Source organism: Diceros bicornis, chromosome 24, assembly GCF_020826845.1.
Source record: "Diceros bicornis minor isolate mBicDic1 chromosome 24, mDicBic1.mat.cur, whole genome shotgun sequence".
NCBI lineage: Eukaryota > Metazoa > Chordata > Mammalia > Perissodactyla > Rhinocerotidae > Diceros > Diceros bicornis.
Genome location: NC_080763.1, coordinates 28,494,288 through 28,519,219, shown reverse-complemented (window position 1 = coordinate 28,519,219; position 24,932 = coordinate 28,494,288). Strand labels below are relative to the sequence as shown.

The 24,932-nt window shown below is 39.5% G+C and overlaps 1 protein-coding gene across 1 annotated transcript in view; it reads right to left on the bottom strand.

Annotated features, from left to right (window-relative positions):
• Positions 1-14,828: 14,828 nt before the first annotated feature.
• TSHR (thyroid stimulating hormone receptor) overlaps positions 14,829-24,932 on the bottom strand; it is a 151,235-nt gene continuing 141,131 nt past the window's right edge. Inside the window, exons 7-8 of the mRNA XM_058566878.1 lie at positions 20,378-20,566; positions 14,829-18,280 (exon numbers count right to left, since the gene is read on the bottom strand). Coding sequence (XP_058422861.1) covers positions 16,867-18,280; positions 20,378-20,566 — 1,603 coding nt within the window. The 3' untranslated portion in view covers positions 14,829-16,866. The remainder of the gene's footprint in view (positions 18,281-20,377; positions 20,567-24,932) is intronic.

Sequence of the window (24,932 nt, the reverse complement as noted above, 5' to 3'; positions counted from 1 at the left end):
CCTTGACCCCCACCCAGCAGCAGCAAGAGGAAATTGCGACCATATATTTTCACTATGAGGAAAAGTAAGCCAACACCAACTGACAGCACCATGCAAAAATATATTAAATCTCCAGACCAAAAGGAAAATGACAAGCACCCAGAAGTCAACCCAGAAAGCACAGAAATGTATAACCTTAATGACAGAGAATTCAAAATAGCCATCATAAAAAAGCTTAATGAAATACAAGAAAACACAGACAATTCAATGAAATTGGGAGTTTCTTCACAAAAGAGACTGAAACTGTAAAAAAAAAAATCAGAAATCTTAGAGATGAAAAACACAATAGAGGACATAAAGACAAATCTGGAAGCTTTAAGCATCAGAGCTGACAATATGGAGGAAAGAATTAGAAATATTGAGGACAGCAATGCAGAAATGCTCCAGATAGAGGAGGAAAGAGAACTAAGACTAAAAAGAAATGAAGAAACTCTCTGAGAAATATTCGATTCAATTAGGAAATCCAACATAAGGATTATAGGTATTCCAGAGGAAGAAGAGAGGGAAAAAGGAGCAGAGAACTTGTTCAAAGAAATAACATCTGACAACTTCCCAAACCTGGGGAAGGAGCTAGAAATACCAGTGAATGAAATAAATAGATCTCCTAAATATATCAACACGAAAAGACCCTCTCCAAGGCATATAGCAGTAAAGCTGGCAAAAGTCAATGACAAAGAAAAACTATTAAGGGCAGCAAGACAAAAAAAATAGATAAATAAATAACATACAAAGGATTTCCTACCAGGCTCTCAGCCGATTTCTCGACAGAAACTTTACAGGCCAGGAGAGAGTGGAACAATATATTCAAAATTCTGAAGGACAAAAACTTTCTGCCAAGAATACTCTATCCTTTGAAAATATCCTTCACATATGATGGAGAAATAATGACTATCCCAGACAAACAAAAGCTAAGGGAGTTCATTGCCACAAGACCCCCACTAAAAGAAGTGCTCAAGAAGGCCCTCATCTCTGAGGAAAAAAGAGAAAGGGGATTCAAAGTTTTGAACAAGGAGGAAAATAGGTCAACAAAACCAGAAAAATTGCAGTCTTCTCTCAAAATAGACCAGCAAACACTAAAATATAAAACCAAAGATCAAGGGAAGGTAAACACCAAGCAAAAATATAACCTCATCATGTTAAACACGAACTCACAACACAAGAAGGAATAAGATGTGACAACAATAACTTAGAAGAGGAAGAGGAAAGGGATCACATCGACTTAGTCTAAAGGAATAAGAGGCCATCAAACAATGGACTATCACATCCATGAGATTTTTTATACAAACCTCATGGTAACCACTAACCAATAATCAGAACAGAATCACACATGATAAAGAAAGAGAAAACTAAGAGAACCCCCATACAGAACTACCAAACTAAATTGGTAGTCCGAAACACATGGGACAAGAAACAAAAGAAATGCAAAAGAACTGGAAAAAGAGCAATAAAATAACAACAATAAGCCCCCACATATCAATAATTACCCTAAATGTAAATGGGCTGAACTCTCCAATCAAAAGACACAGAGTGGTAGGATGGATTAAAAAATAAGACCCAACAATATGCTGCCTCCAGGAAACACATCTCAGCTCTAAAGACAACACAGGCTCAGAGTGAAAGGATGGAAGACAATACTCCAAGCTAATGGCAAACAAAAGAAAGCAGGTGTTGCCATATTTATAGCAGACAAAGTTGACTTCAAGATAAAACAGGCAATGAGAGACAAAGAGGGGCAATATATAATGATAAAAGGGACACTCCACCAAGAAGACATACCACTTTTAAACATACATGCACCCAATACAGGAGCACCAAGGTACATAAAGCAACTATTAACAAACCTAAAAGGAGATATTAATAACAACACAATAGTAGTAGGGGATCTTAACACCCCACTCTCATCAACGGACAGATCATCCAGACAGAAAATAAATAAGGAAATAACGGACCTAAGCAAAAAACTACATGAGATGCACTTAATAGACGTATACAGAGCACTCCATTCAAACACAGCAGATTACACATTCTTAAGCACGCATGGAACATTCTCAAGAATAGACCATATGTTTGGAAACAAGGCATGCTTATATAAATTTAAGAAGATTGAAATCATAACAAGCATCTTTTCAGACCATAATGCCATGATGTTAGAAATCAACTACAAGGAAAAAAAACAGGAAAGTGACAAAGCTGTGGAGATTCAACATGCTACTAAACAACCAATGGATCATTGATGAAATTAAAGGAGAAATCAAAGCATATCTGGAGACAAATGAAAATGAAAATACACCATACCAACTCATTTGGGATGCAGCAAAAGTGGTCCTGAGAGGGAAACTCATAGCAATATGGGCCCACCTTAACGAACAAGAAAAAGCCCAAATAAGCAAACTATGCTTAACAGAATTAGAAAAAGAAGAACAAACAAAGCCTCAAGTCAGCAGAAGGAGGGAAATAATAAAAATTAGAGCAGAAATAAATGAAATTGAAATTAAAAACACAGTAGAAAGGGCCAATGAAACAAAGAGCTGGTTCTTTGAGAAGATAAACAAAATCGACAAACTCTTAGCCAGACTCACCAAGAAAAAAAGAGAGAAGGCTCAAATAAATAAAATTAGAAATGACAGAGGAGAAATCACAACGGCTACTACAGAAATACAAAGGATTATAAGAGAATAGTATGAAAAACTATATGCCAACAAATTGGACAATCTAGAAGAAATGGATAAATTCCTAGACTCATGCAACGTCCCTAAACTGAATCAAGAAGAAATAGAGAACCTGAATAGACCAATCACAAGTAAAGAGATTAAAACAGTAATCAAAAACCTCCCCAAAAATAAAAGTCTGGGACCAGATGGCTTCTCTGGAGAATTTTACCAAACATTCAAAGAAGACTTAATATGGGCCGGCCCCTTGGCTTAGCGGTTAAGTGCGCGCGCTCTGCTGCTGGGGGCCCGGGTTCGGATCCCGGGATCGCACCGACGCACCGCTTCTCCGGCCATGCTGAGGCCGCGTCCCACATACAGCAACTAGAAGGATGTGCAGCTATGACAGACAACTATCTACTGGGGCTTTGGGGGAAAAATAAATAAATAAAATCTTTAAAAAAAAAAACAAAGGAGACTTAATACCTATCCTTCTCAAACTATTCCAAGAAATAGAGGAAGATGGAACACTTCCCAACACATTCTATGAGGCCAACATCATCCTGATACCAAAGCCAGGCAAAGAAAGAAAACTACAGACTAATATCCCTGATGAACATAGATGAAAAAATCCTCAACAAAATATTGGCAAATCAAATACAGCAATACATTAAAAAGATCATATACCACGATCAAGTGGGATTTATACCAGGGACACAGGGATGGTTCAACATCTGGAAATCAATCAATGTGATACACCACATTAACAAAATGAGGAATAAAAACCATATGATCATCTCAATAGATGCAGAGAAGGCTTTTGACAAGATCCAACATCCATTTATGATAAAACTCTCAACAAAATGGGTATAGAAGGAAATTACCTTAACATAATAAAGGCCATATATGACAAACATGCAGCCAACGTCATACTCAATGGGGAAAAACGGAAAGCCATTCCTCTGAAAATAGGGACAAGACAAGGGTGCCCATTCTCGCCACTCTTATTCAACACAGTACTGGAGGTTCTGGCCAGAGCAATTAGGCAAGAAAAAGGAATAAAAGGAATCCAAATAGGCAACGAAGAAGTGAAACTCTCACTGTTTGCAGATGACATGATCTTATATATAGAAAACCCTAAAGAATCCATTGAAAAACTATTGGAAATAATCAACAACTACAGCCAAGTGGCAGGGTACAAAATCAACTTACAGAAATCAGTTGCATTTCTATATACCAACAATGAACGAACAGAAAGAGAACTCAAGAAGACAATCCCATTTACAATTGCAACAAAAAGAATAAAATATCTAGGAGTAAATTTAACCAAGGAAGTGAAAGACCTATACAATGAAAACTATAAGGCATTACTGAGTGAAATCAATGATGACATAAAGAAATGTTCATCACAGCATTATTCACCATAGTCAAGACATGGAAGCAACCCAAGTGTCCCTCGACTGATGATTGGGTAAAGAAGATGTGGTATATATATACCATGGAATACTACTCAGCCATAAAAAAAGACAAAATCGTCCCATTTGCAACAACATGGATGGACCTGGAGGGTATTATGTTAAGTGAAATAAGCCAGAAAGAGAAAGACAAACAATGCATGATTTCACTTATATGTGGAAGATAAACCAACACATGGACAGAGACAACTGTTTAGTGGTTACCAGGGGCTAGGGGGCTTGGGGGTGGGCACAAGGGGTGGAGGGATGCACTTATATGGTGACTGATAAACAATAATGTACAACAAAAATTTCACAATACAAAAAAAAAAAGTGACCTTCTTGAAGACTTCTCTGATCGCCCAAGTAGAATCCTCTAGGTCAGGGGTACACACGGTTTGCAAAGCCTAAAATATTTACTCTCTGGACCTTTACAGAAAAAGTTGGACAATCCCTGCTCTAAACCTGCACTGTCCAGTATGGTAGCCATTTGCCATATGTGGCTATTGCAAACTTGAAATATGGCTAGTGCAACTGAAAAATGGAATTTTTAATTTTAATTAATTAAACTTTAAGTTAAAAAGTCAATACTCAATTCAGTTATGGGAAACTTTTAGGTCTGTTTAGAACAACTTGGGTATGCCAATCTGTTTTTTCAACTCTAAATTTTATGAACTTTGAATATGGATCAAGTATTTCTGAAGAAAATTTAGTTCCAAATTGCAATGTGCCATAAGTACAGACTGACTTTTGAAGACTTAGTAAGAAGAAAAAAGAATGTAAACTATCTCAATAATTTTTATACTGATTACCTGTCAAAATGATAAAATTTTGTATGTATTGGGCTAAAACATTTTTTTTTTTTTCGTGAGGAGGACTAGCCCTGAGCTAACATCTGATGCCAATCCTCCCCCTTTTTCCTGAGGAAGATTGGCCCTGGGCTAACAGCCATGCCCATCCTCCTCTACTTTATATGGGAAGCCATCAGAGCATGGCTTAGCAAGCGGTGCGTCAGTGCATGCCTGGGGTCCAAACCTGCGAACCCCGGGCTGCTGTAGCGGAGCACACGCACCTAACCACTGTGCCACTGGGATGGCCCCAGGTTAAAACATTTTTAAAATTAATTTTACCGCTTTCTTTTTTTTTTGCTGGGAATGATTTACTCCGAGCTAACATCTGTTGCCAATCTTCCTCTCTTTTTTTTTCCTCCCTGAAGCCCCAGTACCTAGTTGTATATTCTAGTTGTAAGTCCTTCTAGTTCTTCTATGTGAGCCACCACCACAACATGGCAACTGACAGATGCGTTGGAGTGGTTCTGTGCCTGGGAACTGAACCTGGGCCACCGAAGTGGAGCGCACCAAACTTTAACCAGTAGGCCATCAGGGCTGGCTCTTTACCTCTTTTCTTTTTATCTTTTTTAAATGTGGCTACTAGAAAATTTACAATTAACATAGTGGTTTGCATTATATTTCTATTGGGCAGCATTGTTCTATACTAACATTCAGAAACTCTTTATAATAGTTTTTATACTGCTGTGAGCACATCTTTCTTCCTCTCTAGATTGTAAGTTTCTTGAAAACTGGGACATAGTTAAAAAAAAATCTCTGACTCACATGCTTGCATGTAATAGGTACTCAATAAATGTATAATGAGTTGAGCCAAAAAAAGGTTCCAGTCAAACACTTCTTCTTGGATGTGGATGGCCAGTTCTCTGGGTTTTTAAAAGGGAAGTTTAGACTGAATTTCAGTGAACTTCAGGGGTTTTGGGCTTGTCAGAAGTGCTTCCTTACTGTAACATTGATGCCTCACTAAATGGCTTCTTGCAGAGGAAAAGGTATGTAGTGGAATCTTTTCTCATGGTTTTTAAGAATTTATATGAGGCCATCTCTAATTTTTAACCACAGAGAATGCCTAACTTGATCATAAAGCAGAAAATTGCCAAATAATTATGCTGTAACAGAATATGCTGTTATATTTGAAGGATGCATTTTAAGAGCTCAATATCAATTCAGCATGTCATAGACATGAACAACCATATATCAGAAATTCAATTCAAATCCAGCAAATATTCATTGAGCACCTAGAATTGCTCAGGTATTGTTCTAGGCTCTTGGAATCTATCAGTGAATAGAAATCAACAAAAATATCTGTCCTTGTGGAGCTTATGTTCTGTTATGTTTATTATAACATGACAAATAAGTAAATTATACAGTAGGTTTGGAGATGATAAGTGCAATAGAAAAAAGAAAAAATAAAGCAAGATGAGGGGGACCACGACTGTAGCGTGTAACAAATTACAATTTTAAGTAGGGTGGTCAGGACAGGACTCACTAGAGGGGTACTCTTTGGGCAAAGGCTTGGTGGAGGTGAAGGATTTATCCACAGAGCTATCTGAGGCAAAAGCATTCTAGACAGTGATGAGTCAATGCAAAAGGCCTGGTTAGGGAGTCTGTGGGTGTGATCAAGCAATAACGGGAAGGCAGAGCAGCTGGAACCAAGTCAACAAGAAGAGTTATAGGAAATGAAAACAATGAGGGCCAGATCATATGGGCCTTGTCGGCTACTGTAAGGACTGGCTTTTGCTCTGAGAGAACTGGAGAGCCACTTACAGACTTCGTGCAGAGGAATGACCTGATCTAACTTAAGTTTTAAAGGACCGTTCTAGCTGATCTGTTGAGAATAAACCAGCAGTTGGCAAATTGTTCTGTAAAGAGCCAGAGAGTAAATATTTTAGGCTCTGTGGGCTGTACAATTTCTCTCACAACTATTCAACTCTGCTGTTGTAGCACAGAAGTAAGCCATAGACAACATGTAAATGAATGAGTGTGGCTATGTTCCATTAAAACTTTATTTATGGATACTAAAATTTGAATTTCATATAATTTTTATGTGCTTCAAAATATTCTTCCCTTTTTGATTTTTTTTTTAACCATTTAGCTCTCAGGAGGTGCAAAACCAGGCAGTGGGCCCAATGTGGCCAGTAGGTAGTTGTTTGTCAACCCCTTAATAGATTGTAGGGAGACAAGAGAAGAACAATGGAGACCATTTAATAATCCAGGGAAGAGAGATGATGGTGATCCAGACTAGGATGATAGCAGTGAAGGTGTAAGAAGTGGTCATATTCTAAATATATTTTGGAGGTTAAGCCAAAAGACTTGCTTTGGATGTGGGGTGTGAGAGAAAGAGAAGAATCAAGGAAGACTTCAAGATTTTGGTCTGAGTACCTTGAAGGATGTATTGCCATCAACTGAGATGGGGAAGGCTGTAGGTAAGTGAGTTTGGGGGTAGAAGATTAGGAGTTTAGTTTTGGACATGTTGACTTTGAGATGCCTATTAGACATCAAGTGGTGAGATGGTGAGATGGTGAGGAGGCAGATGGATATACAAGGTCTGGAGTTTGGAGAAAGGTCTGGTCTGGAGATATACTTTTGAGAGTCATCGCATGTAGATAATATTCAAAGCCTTGTGACTGCATGAGATCACCTAGGGAATAAGTGTTGATACAAAAGACAAAAGAACCAAGGACTGAACCCCAGGGTATCACAACATTACGAGGTTATACAAAAAGAGAAAGCAGCAAGTCCATTGAGCAAGTAAAGTCCATTGAGAAAGAACAGTCAGTGATACCAGTGATAGCCAGGATAGCGTGGTATCCTGGAAGAAAAGGGAAGAAATGGTGTCAATGAGGAGGAAGTGAACAGTTGTATGAAATACTGCTGATAGGTCAAGTAACACGAGGACTGAAAATTGACCATTGGATTTAGCAACATGGATTCACAAATGACCTTAACAAGATCGATTTCTGTGGAGCTGTGGGATTGAAAACATTGTTAGAGTGGGTTTAACAAAAAAAAATGGGAGGGAAACAATTTGCAACAGTGAGTAGAGCAATTCTTTTTTTCTAGTTTTGTGATAAAGGATCCAAAGAAATAATGGGGGAGAAGTGGAGTCAAGAAAATATTTTTTTAAACATTGGACAAACAATGGCATGTTTGCATGCTGATGGGGGTGCCAGTAGAGGGACAGAATCCAAAGTATGTTAACTTTATTATTTTACAATAACTCAAAGACAAAAATCTATACTCCATTTACTAAAAAGTGGGCATCCTTGTCTATAATAATTACACAAGGTGTATAATATACAGAGATAACGTAAAAGATACTCTAATTAATTAGACTAGCTAGCTGTAAAATTTTTTGATGTTTAATTGACAATTTTATTTGCCACCTTAGAATTGAGAAGGACTTTTTCTTTTGTTATAAATTGTATGATCCAATTCTGTTAACGAAGCTGAGCTGAGGCCTTAATTTTCCTCTTTATTAAATTTCCCTATAATAGAGGCATTTGATATCATTCCACTGACCTTGGAGCTATCATCATTAGCCTTATTTACCAGTAATTTTATTACCCAAACTCAATGATGATTCTTCCCTTAAAAAATATTTTTATATGTTAAGGCTAATACCAATTTCTCCACTTTGTCCTCCCCTTCCTTCTTAGTTAATTCAGAATTGGAGGAATCACAGGCTACTAGGAAACAAATCAGTGGTTGTCAACTTCCAAGTTCTCATTTAACACTTAGTTGACAGCTCTCAGAGGGCTTTGTAATTGGAAAGCCAAAGTCATAGAAACAGTTATCAGGTTCTTAGCAGAGATTTTTCAAAAGAAGTTTTCCCATATTTCTGTGGAATTAAAACATTAGATAGTCTACTGATTTTCTAGCCTGTGTCTCTCTATGCTCAGATTTTGAATAAATGAACAAATTGAGCTGTGTCTTTCAATTAATTATTGTTTAAATTAGGACATCTGTTAGTACAGAAGAGTACCTTGTATAAAACTGAGGTTGCCTCAGGTATGTTTGAGAAGATTCATTAAATAGAACTTTAAAGCAAATAGGTGGATTAGATTCTTCTGGACATTTCTTCCAACTATTTATTTTGTTGTGGTTGTTATCAACTTATGAAAAAGTAAAAGGATCTTTCTCTAGAAGTGGTGGGCATTACTAAGTAATTACTCTAAGAGGCAGCCATCTAAGTATGAAATTATTAGGCCCTGCATTTCCTTTTCAGCTAACTGAGACAGATGATAGGAAGCACCAGCCACCAAGAAAGAGGTTTCTTTCTCATTATATATAATTACTATCTTTAATCCTGAACCATTCAACCATTTCTACTAATATACTCTGCACCTTCTCACTGTCTCCATTGCCAGCCCATGATGATAATTCTTGAAGAGTTTCTGAATATAGCCTAGATGCAGCATCAACCACCACTGGCCCCTTTTCCGTTTTTAATGGTGGCCTGAGGGGCATAGAAGTGGTACTTTTAGGAGTTGGAGAGGGATAGAATAGAATGAATAGGTTGGAGAGAGAGTATTGAGACTAGGATAGGGTGGAGGGGTTAGTATAAGTTGAAGGTCTTCTATATGGAAGACAGGGTGTAGCTGCAGGATGAGTGGGTTTGGAGAGAACTCATAAGTACCATATAGGCTGGATAGTCAAACAGTTAAAGAAGCAGAAGGAAATGCTGTAATTTCCTCCGAGTATTGCTCCCACTAGTGGCTCAACTGCACTAATCAAAATGGAACCACGTAGCAGCTTGGATGTCTGGGAAGACCTATGCGTGCCAGAGGTGTGTGCTCACTTTTTCCCTTTATCCCCAGTTGGCCTACAGATGGTGAAAACAGGTATGATGTCAGGCATCTCCTCTTTCATCTGGACCGTGCCATCGATCAGTCAGGGTATCTCATTTCTCCAACATTTGTTGAAGCTATTAATACCTCCCCTAGTTCCTCTTCTGTCAGAGTGCTTAAGGAATCCTTCGAGAAATCAGAGAAATATCTGAGAGCAAATAGAGTGAAATGGTTCTAATTTGTTATTAATAACAAATCCTAGGAGTCCCATATTCCCACAGATTCACAAGTCATTTGCCAATATCTAGTTTGACAATACCTAGATTTGTCCACATCATTCCAGAAGCCTTTTCCACATGATGTCTGGGGAATTGAGGTGGAATGTAATAAAAATTTAAACCTGGGATTTGCTGAAAAGAAACAGGGGTGATACTAGTCTTGTTTTTCTCAAACTTTTACCTCATCTATTTAATATGGCCCTTGCTGAGAAACTTGAAAATCCTACTAGAGAACTGAGGCTCTTTTGGACTTTTTTGCAACTCCCTTTGGGGTTAGTCCTTAAATTGCAGTGCCTGTGGTAAAAAAAAAAAAAAAAACTGAGTCACAGGAATAAGTTATAAATAGGCTTTTGTCAAAATACTTCCTGTCTAATGGCAGATCTATAGTCTTGTTTCTGACTGTAAATTTCTTGATGACTAGAATCCTTTGTTTAAATTCCATTATGGTGAATTATTAATACATCATTACATGGCTTCCAGACGCCTGAGCTATTTCTATAGTGCTTTGGGACTCTCACCCCCCTAAAATGGCTACAAGGAACCACGTTATGGTTTTTAAAACTGGGAGGTACACGGCTGAGATACAATTAAACTGTTTATTGTGTGCCATCAAACAGCAATTGTCCATCATCTTCCTAATCCCTCTCCATCTAAAATAATTAAATGAAACAGAATATTCCAAAATATTCCCAAATTCCCAAAACAGATTCCAAATTTATATTGTGAGTGACGGAATTGAAGTTGTTTACACAATCTTGGTTTCCCTACTTTGTTCAAAGTTTTACTTTTTACTTACTAAATTCGTATGACAGATAACAATTAGTTGCTTAATTTTCCCTGTGCAACTTGTAGCAATGCATTTATGGGAAACCAAAATTCCGATTTAATATAATTAGACTGTCCAATAGAATAAATTATAAAGGGGTTTTATTTTCTTGGTGTTTAGCTTTGTAGATATTTCTACAAAGTAGGCACTTTGTCCCTGGTTTAGATTTATCACATCCTAAAAATCTAAATTTCATGATGGCTAGATTTTGTTCAAGTCACCTTCAATGTGATATCTGCCTCCCCTTCTTATAACTCTAAAGACATAATAACTCAAGTATCTGATAAAATTAGCCATTCTGCACCTTTCTTTAAATGCCACATTGTTAATTAACTATCTTAAGTATAATATTATTATAATAATTTCCATTCCAATATCTTAAAAAAGCATGCACATGATTAAAAAAATCAGCAGTGCAAAAGAGTACCATTGAAAAATTTCCATCTATATTAATCTGCTTGGACTGCCATAACAAATACCACACACTGGGTGCCTTAAAGAACAGAAATGTATTTTCTCACAATTCTGGAGGCTAGAAGTCCAAAATTGAAGTGCTGGCAGATTCGCTTTCTGGTGTGGCCTCTCTTTCTGGCTTGCAGATGGCTACCTTCTCGCTGTGTCCTCACATGACCTTTTCTCTGTGTGTGTATGAGAATGAGAGAGATCCCTGGTATCTCTTCCTCTTCTCATAAGGACACCAGTCCTATAGGATTAGGTTTCCACCCTTATGACCTCATTTAACCTTAATTAAAGGCCCTGTCTCCAAATACAGTCACATTGGGGGCGTTAGAGCTTCAACATCTGAATGTGGGGGGCACAATTCAGTCTATAACACCACTCAATCCCTAGCCCCAATCTCCAGAGAAAACCACTTTTAGCCATTTTCTGATCATAACTCTTCTGATGGTTATTATTGTAATTCTTCTATATACTTATGTACCTATATAGACAATATATCTTTTGGTTGCACATAATGAAAATTAGGAAATTAGTTGACTGAACATTATCTCCTAACTTCCAGCATTAAAAACATTTTGCCAGTATTAATTTTAAGTTTTTCAATTGGTTGATTTTATAATCTTACAAAACAAACTTCTTTTTCTTATTCTATTAACTATGAGCAGTCTTCCTTCCCTCCCCACTGTGTAAGATAGGAAATTAGCTCCATTACCATGTCCTGCACCTCTCGCCTCCCCTGCCCCTGCTTACTTTTGTCCACAGTACCATTACTTTGACTTGTCAAGGTTTATAATATTTATATTCTATTGGTAAGCATAAGTGAGTCGTATAATTTGATTTGAAAATTTTTACAGTATTATGGCATAAAAATATTATTAACGATAAAACCAGTAATGTGCTAAGATCCATTGAGAAGGAAATTACATTATATCTGAAGTACAACTTCAAGCAATTTTTCAAAAGGGGGATGTGGGCAATGTCTCCTGCAAATATAAAATAAACATTTTCCAAAGATTTCATTCAACTTTTAATTTAATAAAGACACCAGCAAAATGTTAAAACTGTTCCAAAAAGGCACTTAAAAAGCTAGGTATATATAAGCAATTTACAAGTGTTAGGATACAACTGCTGGGTCAGATACAAAACTGGTTAACGTTCAGTAGGGTCACAAACCATCCAGAAGTTATTTGAATCTCTATCAGATAGAAATCCTCTGGACAAGTTAACCTCTGTCCTTATAGAATTGTAAAACAGCCTAGACAATAGGAATAGACAAGCCCAGCACTCACTGAAAATACACCCAGTGTTTTCTTTGCTTATTTCCAAGTTTTGGATAATTTGTCTGACACAAGTAAACTTACCAACTACTTGCATATATAAACATGTCATTATTTTGCCCTTACACTTGAATGATAATTTGGCTAGGAATAGGATCCTGGATTTAAAATATTTTTCCCAAGGCATTCAAAGCGTTGCTCCGCTGACTTCTAGTATACGATGTTGCTAATGCGAAGTTAAAGGTCAATCTGATTGTTAATCCTTTCGAATTCCTGACTTTTGTCTCTCTTCTACTCTCTTGATTCTCTCTCAAACATTTAGATCTCCCCTTTACTTTTGGTGTTATGATATTTTATAAGGACTCTTCCACATGTGAGTCTTTTTCACTCATCCCCCTTAGAACTAAGGGGACACTATCAATCTTTATCAGCTCAAGAAGTTTTTCTCCTTGTGCTTCCCTGGTTATTGTGTTTTCTCTAGAACTCCAATTAGACGGATGTTGGACTTCGAGACGGATCCTCTGTATCTTTCAACTTTTGTCAAATATTTCACATCTTTGTTTATTTGTTCAACATTCTAGATTTCCTCTACTTTAACTCCCAGTCCTTTTTTTTTATCTTTTTTTAAAAATAGTAGCCTGCTATTGTTTTGGGGCTGAATATTTTCTCAAATTTCTCTGACGTTAACCAATTAGAAATTTAAAAATAACGCTCTGTTTCCGAACTATGTATTTTTTCTGAGGAAATGTTCTGTTTGTTCAATTTGGTCTTCTTTTTGTGTGCTATTGATATGCAGTTCATTTTTCTCAAATGTCTGGTAATTCTTGTGGTTCATGTATATTTTTGAATGAATGATGAGAATGGTTCATGTCAGCAGATGGCGTAGATCTTTTTCCCCCAAGACGCCTTTTCCTGACTGGGGTGCTGATGGTGATGCCTGGACTAGGCTTCACTTTATGATGTGAGGGCAGGAGGTGGGAAAATGGGCTGGAGTCCCTGGCCCCTGCCCCCTGCCCCCTGCCCCAGACCAGCAACTTAGCCCTATCTACACTGATCATTCACTTTCTTTAAGATCAGTTTCTTGATTTCAGTTTGGGGCAAACACTGAATGTATCAGTTGTTCTAACTGAATGAAGTGAGAGGGGATGGGAAGGGCCAAGTGAAATAGATTTGCAATTCATTACCCTAATTGGCTCCTTAGTCCTGTGACCTTCAGGCTTAGGTGTCTCTCTAGGACTCTGCAGGGAGGAACACATCCCTCCACAGCTTCAGCCTTATCCGTGAGTATGTTCTAGGCGACATCCTTCTCCACTCTAAGTTATCCATCAACTCAAGGCCATAGACTTTCCATCTTTCAGAAAGCCATCAAAGACTTTGGTCTGTTGTTGGTGCTATTCCTCCTGTTCACAGTACAGTTTTGGCTTGATCCCGTTTAATACTTTCTCTACTTGCCATTTCAGTGGAATTCGAAAAAGGAAGATTGGTAGATGCTGGGACTCAGTCCACCACTTGGAGCTGAAACTTTTGTATCTTTTAAAACAAAATGCATTGCTACCAACAAATTTTTCTTCTCCCTTTAGGTATTCAGAATGAATGAGAATCACTCTACTGTGTTATAATACAATTTTTTCCCCAAAGAGTTCAGGCGGATAGGAGTACTTGTTCTCAAACTGTTATTGTTTTTAATTCTTGTGAATATGGTTTCATCTTTTTCTGCCCTCGCTTTTACCTTACTGTCACTCTCCTGGTACTGCCTGTAATATGCTCTCTTCTTGTAATTGGCTGCTTCTGATATGCAGTAGATTGTCCAGAAAGCAAGAGTCAAACTTTGAGGGTGTTTTGAGAGACACTTCTTTGAGCAATATGTATAAGCTTTAGGGCATGAATTTTGTGAGATCTGTTGTGACTGGCCTGAGGCCGTTTGTCCTCACTGTTTTGAGTCTATCTTCAAATGATCAAAAGCTGCTAGATAAAGTGAACTCTGACTAGATCTTACAGAGTTATTATCTTCATTAGAGCACTATTTAAATTCCTAGTGTCAATAGTAATCATTTTTTTCTCTTAGCCATCATTGCCTGTCAATGAATCATAATTCAATTCACTATGAGTAAGTTTTTCATAAAGACCATTTATAATCAAGTTATACTTATATGCTATACATAGATTATTGATAGTTAATAATTTATTAATATAAAGTTATTAGCAAATGTGACAATTGTTTTTTTTCCTGTCTTTAGTTTTTAACACGTAAAATGATAACCCTAAAAGAAGCTCACAAATTACAAAAAGCAATACTGTAGGACTCAGAACAATCATTTCAGAGGAAGAAAATTTATTTCATGTTGCAAACGCAAGTTTTAGCAACAATTCTGTTGAAGTTACTTTTCTAGGACTGTTTCCAAAGCCTTATTTCAACTACTCAAGATAAAACACATTATTTATCAGGATGTGATATTTCAAAATGTCACAGGCAAGAAACACATGCTAAATGGTAACATGTTTGTTTAATTTCATTAGTTACAAGTGAACTGATGGATGAGTCACGATATTAGGTGTGTCTAATATTTCTATTAAGACATCTGAGTCTCAATGATAATCAGGAATGGGTATGGCTATGGAGAGATTCCAAGTGAGTCGGGGGGACCATCTTGGGAGGCCCATTGGGCCCACTAACTCCGCTTTGCAGACTTAAAACAACAAAAGCTTTTAATTCCTGGTGTGGTTCATGAGCACTGAGAAGCAAAGGCCACCTCTGCTTGGGATGAAATTAGGAGCTGTCTTGACAGATAACCTGGAGAGTACATCTACAGATAAAGATCCTGACCGTTTTAAGTAAGGGAGCACTGTTGGGAAATAGAGATTTTTATGTCCAGTGATCAATAAGGTTGGAAAGAGCTGGCAGTTTGAGAGAGAAGAAACCTCTCTTGATGGCTTTAGTGTTGTATCACAGATTGGAAACGGCTAAGTAAAGAAACCAATCCCTGAAAACAAGTGAAATGTTTTCAAGTGAATCTTCATAGAGAAGTAGTAACTCTAAATAACTAAAATTTGCAAAACCACATTTTATTCTATTATATGAATACCAATTTGTTTTCAGCCTGGTAATTATGGCTATGTAGATCTAGCAATTAGATGAATGATTCATATCCAGCCCAATATGGTCACTTTTGGTTTGGACATCATAACCAAAAATGAAACAAAGAAAAAATTTCCTGTGTCATATGTCTAAGCTGCAAAGAGAAGGAGATGGCAGCTCTACAAGATAGGAAAAACAGATTCTGCTTCCTTAATACTTTTCTTTCTGTTTGTCATGGAAACATATGTTTTGAGGGAAAGGGATATACACAGAGTTTTAAAACTGGAAGAGGCCATAAAGCTCCTTCATTTCTACAGAATTGAGAGGTCCAGTGATTTGCCCAAGGTCCAACAGTTAGCTGGTATCCAGCCTGCTTTTTTAATCAACAGGTGATGCAGTGTGCTCCACTCATAATTCCCACTTGTTGCTACTTAGAAATACTTTTTAGAGTTCACATCTTTTTTGCTATAAGACTAGCCAAGAGGAGCAATTCTTAGTTTGCTCAGCCACATAAGCTAAAATCTTGCCAGTTTTTCCAGGCAACACATAATAGTTGGGTCACATAAGGTAGATCCTTGTGAAGAGATGATTAAATTTCAGAGTCTGAAAAAACAACTCAAAGCTAAGCGTTTCCCCTCCTTCATGTCTCATAATAGCTGTTCCTTGCATGATGTCTTGTTTAACTTTTCAGTTTCAAGGAACGCAAACTCTCCTTGGTTGTATCAGGGAACATGATGTTGGACTGAGCCAACACAGGGCCAATTTTATCTTGTGGTCACCAACCAAGTTAATTGCATTTACGACTTGCTGAATCCTTAGTATGAAATGCTATATAAAAGTGAGAAGCTCAGTGATGACATGGCTCAGCTGACATTTGTCAAGCTGTCAACTGAGCTCGATATTTTACACAATGTCATCTCTGCACTTAGCATAAAGCAAATCTTCCAGAAAGTATAGATTATTTTGATATCACCTGGGATTCAGACATGCTGATAGCTTCTCTTCCTTCTTAGAGGTGATGATTAGGTTAATGCTAGTCCTTCTCCAGAGATGATCTCTTGCCCCATGAAACATCACCTCGAACAAGGATTAGGTCAGCTGCGTGTTGTATGTGTCATGGGGCTGGAATGCATGTTTAGGAAACCAGCCTTTTATAAGTCCCCGTACCCCTGTCAGCTTACAAAACTGTTTGCTTATACTCTTCTGAGATTTGACTCCGCTTATTTGGGGTTAGATGGGAGTTTTCAAGCAGTTCATAGTCATCCTGCACGTTGGGGAGATTTTGCCTCATGTCCTGGGTAAGCTTTTGGACCTGAATACCAGTGCTGTTCTTTGGAGAAACTCTCTGGCCCCGATATGCCTGAGCCCGGCGTTTACAGATGCCAAACTTGCTGAGCAGGATAAAGACATCTCTCTGGAAGGCGTTGGTGAAAATGGCATAGAGGAATGGATTGGCGCAAGAGTTAAGTGGATAGAACAGAACTAGCAAGATTTTGGAGTTGGTAACAGTGATAAGAGGCTTGTTCATAAGTGCTGACAGAGCATAGAATGAGATGGGGGCCATGCATATGAAGTCAGTGAAGATCAACACAGCCATCCTTTTGGCAATTTTGGTGTCTTTGTCCCCCGGGTTGTACTGGGGATTTCGGACTGTGATGTAGATCTTCACGTAACAGGAGCAGACGATGATAAAGGCGACTATGTTGAGCAACAGAACAAGAATAATATATGCCAGGGCAAGAGGAGTCTCGGTGTCCATGGGCAGGCAGATGCTGACCTTGGCATAGCTGCTTATTCCCACCAAAGGGAGCAGGGCAAGCAGGAAGCAGCAAACCCAGCCCCCAACCATGATGACATATGCATGCCTGAGGCGGATCTTCCGGTCCAGGCGCATGGCGAAGGTGATGGCATACCAGCGCTCCAGGGTGATGACTGTCAGTGTATACACTGACAACTCACTGGCAAAGACGGTGAAGAAACCAGCTGTGTTGCACCCAGGGCCTGTCTGCCAGTCAATGGCATGGTTGTAGTACTCAGAGTGAGTGTAGAGGTCTACGGAGGCAATAAGGAGCAGATACATCCCCATGCAGAAATCCGCAAAGGCCAGGTTGCACATGAGAAAGCGTGGGACAGTCAGTTTGTAGTGGCTGGTGAGGAGGATGACCAGGACAAAGACATTGCCCAGGAGAGCCAGCAGACTAACAAACCACACCACAATTCTCAGGAATTTGTAGCCCATTATGTCTTCACAGGGATTGAACTCATCTGACTTGGGGGTACACACCATGTCTTCATTGCCCCCACACACAGTATAGTCATAATGGCTATCAAAGGCCTGTAAGGTCTCTTCCTGGGGGTTTTTGAGCTCTTGGCCAAAACCAATGAGCTCATCTTCTTGTTCTTCAAAGAAGACATAATAATGAGAGTTGCTGTGGGTGTCCTGGAACTTGGAGTTTTCCTTGTACCCAGCACTGCTGTCACCCAGATCCTCTTCATATTCTTGGTAGAAGGGGCCGTTTAAAGCATTCACAGATTTTTTCTGACGCAGGTTGCGAATACTGCTCTCATTACACATTAAGGACTCAAGGATTCTGCAAAGCAAAGATATAAGTCATTGCTTGCTAAAAACTCACTAATGGTCCCTACAACACCTAGCAAAATATGCAAACAACTTAGTATGATCTACAAGATTCTACATAATCTGGTCAGGCCTGTGTCTCCTACATCATTTCCTATTACTCTGCCCTCCCCTACTGTGATCCAGTGACATTTGCCCTTATTTCTCTTCTGCAACCAGTTCAAGAACAGCAGTGACTAAAAAAACATGCATGCTGGAGCCAGTCTGCCTAGGTTAGGACACGGTTTTACTATTTACTAGCTGTTTCACCTTGGGAAGGTCTATGAACACTGGTTTACCCATTCGAAAAATGGGATAGTGAGAGTATCTATTTCCTATAGGGTTGTTAAAGGATTAGATGAGTTTATCCTTTTAAAGCTCTTACAACAGCACCTGGAACATTGTTAGTGCCGTGTATGTGTTGGTTATTGTTATTATTATTGTTCCTATTCAGAGCTTTAGAACTCCATGTTCTCTTTACCTGAAAAATTCATGGCTACCTCTACTCATTATTCAGTTTTAAACTCACATTTCCCCTCCTCAGAAAATCCTTCCCTCATCTCCTTAAATAAATTGTCCCACTCTTGTGTTTATTTCCTTCATAGCACTATCTGATATCTTATTCGTTTGCTTGTTTATTTTCTGACTTCCCCTACTAGAATGTAAACAAAATGCAAGGGGGCTCTTGCCTGTCCTATTCGTTGCTGTGGAGAGGACAGTGCCAGGCACACAGCAGGTGTCAGTAAATATTTATTGAGCAAAGGAATAACTGGACACTATCATGCAGGCATGGTCACTGAAGTAAGATTTAGTTTTTGCTAGCGTACCAGACTTACATCAAAAGAGATTCTTTAACTTGCTTTGGCTGCTGAGCAGATGTTGATTCATCTATTGGGCTCTGCTTAAAATGCCCAATGGACTGCCTATTCCAGGCTCTTTGGAGATTCACAAGAAATCTGGACCCTGCCAGTGATGTCCATTTTAGCCTCCCACCCATCCCTGGTCCCTTCCTACTCAGGGCCACATGGTGTCAATATAGAGCCCCCTATCACCCTCCCCATACCCCACTCCTAGTTTTCTGCAGGTGTTATGCCTGTATTGGCCTTCTTTTTGCACAGCTGTTCAACTTTCCTCTTTGCTTCTGCCCCCACAACTAGATCTCAACTTATTTCCAACTGCAAGTATGAGTGCAGAAAGTCAACCAGTAGATATTATATAGAAACTGAGAGGGAGAGAATAGAGGTAAATGAAGGTGGTGTTAGGAGAACAAGGGATTGCATGAGACATAAAGGGGGAAATAATGCAGAGTAAAAGTGTAGGTGAAGACAAGATTCAGAGAAAGCATGCAGAGAAAAAGAAGGCCATCCCTCCTTTGCAGCCTTGCAAGCAGCCTTATAATAAAGTAATACATATCATAACTAATATTTATTGAGAACTTATATTCCAGGTCACTGTGATAGGTGTTTTCTATTCAGTTTTTCATTTAATCTTCTCAAAATCTCCATAAATAATAGCGTTATGATCTGCTTTCACAAAGGCTCAGAGAGGCTAAGTAAGTAGGCTGGGATAACACAGCTAGGAAGTGGCAGAGCTGGGGCACAAACCCAGCTGACCCGTAGCCCACACACATGTAACCAGTGAGCTGTGACATTTGCAAGGCCTGAACTGACCAAGTAATCCAATTGCTTGTGTTGTTCCTAAGTTTGTCCTCATAGTTGTGGCATCTAATTTGTGTTGCAGTATCTAATATGCGTTGCATCTGGAGGCCAGAAATCATGTTGTGTAGTCTCTACACGATTCTACATGATCTGGTCATTTCTGTCTCTCCTTCGTCATTGCCTATAATCCTCCCCTCCTGGGCTGCAATCTAGTGACATTGGCCTTATTTCTCATCTGCAACCACTTTGAGTCTGCAGAGTCATTGTGTCCCATGGATTTCATGTTTCTTACGGATGCTTCCAAATTCTTCTCCACCTGGTTTTCAAACCACAAAGCCTCTACCCCAAACCCAGCAGTTAATCCAGCTTCCACCAAGACCTTTTGTCATGTATTCCAGACACCTGTCACTTACCCTCTGATTTTCTTCTGATTCTTAAAAGCACAGCAGTGGCTCGGATAAGAAAGGTCAGCCCGTGTGAGGTGAAGGAAACTCAAGGAAAGTGGAAGTTTCTTTAGAGTCCATGTGTTTCTTGCTATCAATTCCTTCAGGTGCTCCAGGCCTTTGGATGGCAGGGCAGTAACACTGGTATAAGAGACGTCCCTGGGAGGCAGAGAACAGAGTAATACGGAGAGATGCTGAGCAGCCAGAGCCTTCTAGTTCTTGGTCAGAATGTCAAACAGGCCTGAGATTAATGGAGAGGTGACATGTGCATTTCTGCTGTTGAATATGCACTCCGAGTTTTTTACACAAAGCCACGGGTCTAAGGGGGGACATTAGGCTTCTAAGTTGATATGTTACAAAGGACTCCCATTTTTATTGCTTGTAACTCTAATATCCATTAATACAAATAATAGTTCAGCAGACATTTTATTTTAACCTATTGTAGTACATGCAAACCCTTGGATGTCAATTTTACTCTGGAAAACTACACCATATGACCATTAAAGGGTCTCAAGATGCAAGAGAAATAAACTTGATCAGACTCAAAGGGGCCTAAATTGCTCTCAGTCTCTATGGGATTGGGACTGATGGAGGGGTTTTGGGATCGATGAACTGCTCATTGATGTGGGTCAATACCAGTATCATGAACATCTTCTCCTAATGACACAGAACTTGGGAGTCATAACCGGTTACGTGGAGAAGTCATGACTCAGAACTACCTCACCAGTTTCTTTAGAAGCCTGTAAATGTATTCCTGGAAAGAAAACTCCAGTATTTACATTAACAATCTGAAATGAGATTCAAGTCACTTCTGAAAACAGTGGGGAAGGTGGTGAGGCTGGGGACAATGTAGACATTAATGTTAGTTACTAAAGTAGAATTAATTCATGGCTTTCATGGTGACATGTCCTCTTTTTTTCTCGGTCCCATACAGTGCAGGTTATATATCTTGCTCCATCATTTTTTTTTTTCCCCAAAGCCCCAGTAGATAGTTGTATGTTATAGTTGCACATCCTCCTAGTTGCTGTATGTGGGACGCGGCCTCAGCGTGGCCAGAGAAGCGGTGCGTCGGTGCGCACCCGGGATCCGAACTCGGGCCGCCAGTAGCGGAGCGCGCGCACTTAACCGCTAAGCCACGGGGCCGGCCCTGCTCCATCATTTTTACTTGCATTGAATAATAGCTTGAATAAGACCACAAATATTGAACCTAACATCTCTCTTATTTTATATTTTATTAATTGATATAGTCACTAAATATTCCTTATTTTTTACGTGTTTACAATCACATTTTTAATATTTTAACATAACTAGTAGTGACTGATTAGCAAGTGAATTCCAGTATTTACAGCTCCTTCCTCCACATCATTGTAATTGAACTCAGCTGGGATTTACATTCTCAGGGTTCAAGGCTGCTAGACCTTGCTACTCATTTTTTATAAACACAAAGCTCGAGTATTAACCCCATTCACCGCAGAATTGTGATTCTCGGGAAAGCGTGCCACCTTTGCTATTTTGTTTTGTATTTAATTTAGCAATTCCATAATTTAGCATTTCCCAAACTTGCCTGGTGGTAAGAATTACCCTTGGCGCTTGTTACTATTTGATCCCAGGTGATTTTTAACAGTAAGCAAGTACGTTTGGGAAATTGGCATAAACAAACAACTTTGTAGTTAGTGAGAGAGTTGAGGGATTTTAGAACCAGTCTTAAGCACAATTGTGAAGTAAATGAAGCTGGACTTTCCTCTCCTGCCTCATCTGTCCTTTTGACGTGCCTCTTTTTCTTTTAGCCATGCTGTCTTCAAGGTGTGGCCATCTTTCTGCCTCCGTTTTTCTGGAACAGCCTATGCGTCTCTTTATTCAGTGATGCTTCCATGTAAGTGAAACGAGAGCATCTTTTGGCTCATTTTTTCTGCTTTGCCATCTGTTGGATGCACTGTTTGTGTGTGTTCATCTGAAAGAGTTTATCCTTCCAAGTAATGTGTTGGCATTTTAACAGATATTTCTTAAGAAAACACTTTAGTACCCATTCCAGTTACTGAAGGACAAAACACTCCAAACTAAGCAGCATCAATCAACAACCTTTTTTATTATAAGCATGGCTTTTGTGGGTCAGGAATCTGAACGGGGTATGGCAGGGATGGCTTGTCTCTGCTCTGTGATGTCTGGGGCTCAGCTGGGAAGACTTGAAGGCCGGGACGACTTTATCTGCAGCCTCCTTTGCTTGCATATCTGGTACCAGGACTGAGAAGACTCAAATCTGAACTCAACTAGGACTTGGATGCGGCCTCTCCATGTGGCTTGGGCTTCTTACACCATGACGGCCAAATTCTGAGAGGGAGCATCCTGAGAGGAGGTATCTGGAGCATTCCAAGAGAACTGGTACATTCAAGGGAAGGGGACATAGAGCCCACCTCTCTATCGGAGGAGTGTCAAAGAATTTGGCACCTTATTTTAAAACTGCCATAGTGATCTCAATGGTGGGGATATCATTGAGGCAGATATTTGGTGAAATCTGGCAGCTCACCACTCTGTAAATCAGTGTTTATGGTCCAGGCACCACCCTGGACCAGCATCAGGATCACCTGCAATACAGACTTCTAAGCAACACCCTAGACCAACTGAATTATAACCTCTGCTGGCAGGGCCCAGGAATCTGTATTATTCAAGATGCTCTCTAGGTCATTCAGAATCTCATCTCAATTCTCAGAGCATTTTTATGGAGCAGGTGGATACTAAAGTTAAGACAAAGAAACAAAGCCTGTTGTGTCCAAAGAGACTAAACAAACTAAGGGTGGAGCTGTAACCATAATTTGGGTCTAGAGTTCTTAGGTTCAGTGTCCTAGGAGCTTTTGTCTACCCCTTATCTTCAGGTCTCTGGAGTCTTTGAACACAGATTCAGGTGCAGCAACCCTCTAGGGACTCATTAGGAACTTGGGAGGGAGGAACTGATTCCGTGATTTGTCTCAGTCTCTGCAGCAAGCATATCCCTGGTGGCCTCTAGTTGGGTCCCAGTGGGGCTGAATTGGGAAGGTGCTTTAGCAGGCATGGAGAAGGCAGGGGTTGGAAAATGTGTATGAACCTTACTACAGAAACATCTGTAACATAATGGGTACTTGGCATATAGTAGGTCTTCGATGAATGTTAAAGCCCTTCTTGCCTCAATTTGGAGTTTATCTGAGCTCAAGTCAGAACTAAGGAACCTGGCAAATACAGCTCCAGCCCAGATCTTGACTTGTATATCCAGTTGGATATACAATCCCATTTGACATCTCCATCTGATGCCTCACAGGCATCTCTGACTTAACAGGTCCATCCCAAACTTAGCTTTTGATCCCCCACCCCAACCTGCTCCTCCTCCATTTAATCTAGCAAAATACCTGTGGATTTGAACTTTAAAAGACTGGAAACCATATATTTGCATCTCCAATGCAAGCTTTCTAGTTGAAGCTAACATAGCTTTCTTGTCCATCCTTACTCCCTTCCATCCACTCCTCACACAGCAGCCAGAATAGTCAGAACACATGCATTGAGTAATGTCACTCTCCTGCTCAAAACCTTCAGTTACTTCCCAATGTACCAAGAATCACATCTACTCTTCCTACTGCGCCCTTCAAGGTCCGCTGATCTGGCCCTTGCCTACCTCTCCAACCTCATCTCAGGGACCTAAGGCCACTTACAGCCCAAATTAGAATCTATCTGGAGCCATCTCACTTACTGCTGGCAAGAGCCACTCTATGTAGTTCTACATGTCCATTAAGCCTGCTGCTCCTAAAGGGCTCCTGAGGGGCTGCCCTTTCCTGATGCAGATGGATCCACTCATGCTACCTCGGCACTTACGGCGTCAAGCAAGGGGAACAGTTGCTTTTTTCCCTTTTTTTTTTTTTTGATTTAACCTCCCTTGCAGAGATCTGCAGTTTTAATCAGCTGATCTGGATGTTATCAGAAAAGAAGGTAGGAACTCCTTCATACTTCCCAATGGATGTAGCACTGCCTCTCCACTCAAAATACCCCAAATGGAATGAATCTTCCCTCCAAGCCTTCTGGTATTTCTTTCTTTCCTGTCTTCCGTCCACCGTCTTCCAGAGCTTGTGTCCCCTTGGAGTCTCTCTTGCCCTTGCCCGACATTCATGCCAGGAATATTTACAGTAAAATGCAGTTGGGCTAACCCCCCTGATCAGATGTCAGCTTCAGCTATTTAAACATCTACAGTCTCATGGTTCTTATTACTACCACCTTAGTTTAGGTCTGAATTACATTTCACTTGAGTTTTGCAAAAACTTCCTGACTGGTCTCCCAGAAATCTTCTACTAATTCCACTTCAGACTTAGGACAGAATGTTCTTTCTAAAATATGGATCTCATCATATTGCTTTCCAACTTGAAACCCATGGTTCTTCCAATGTCTACGGGAGAAAGTTCAAGCTCTTTAGAAGAGTATCCCCACCGTCTCTCCAATGGGAATCTCTTCCTAATCCTGGGTCTTCTTCTGTCTTGATTTTCTCCCTTGTTTCACTGGAGCACATTTT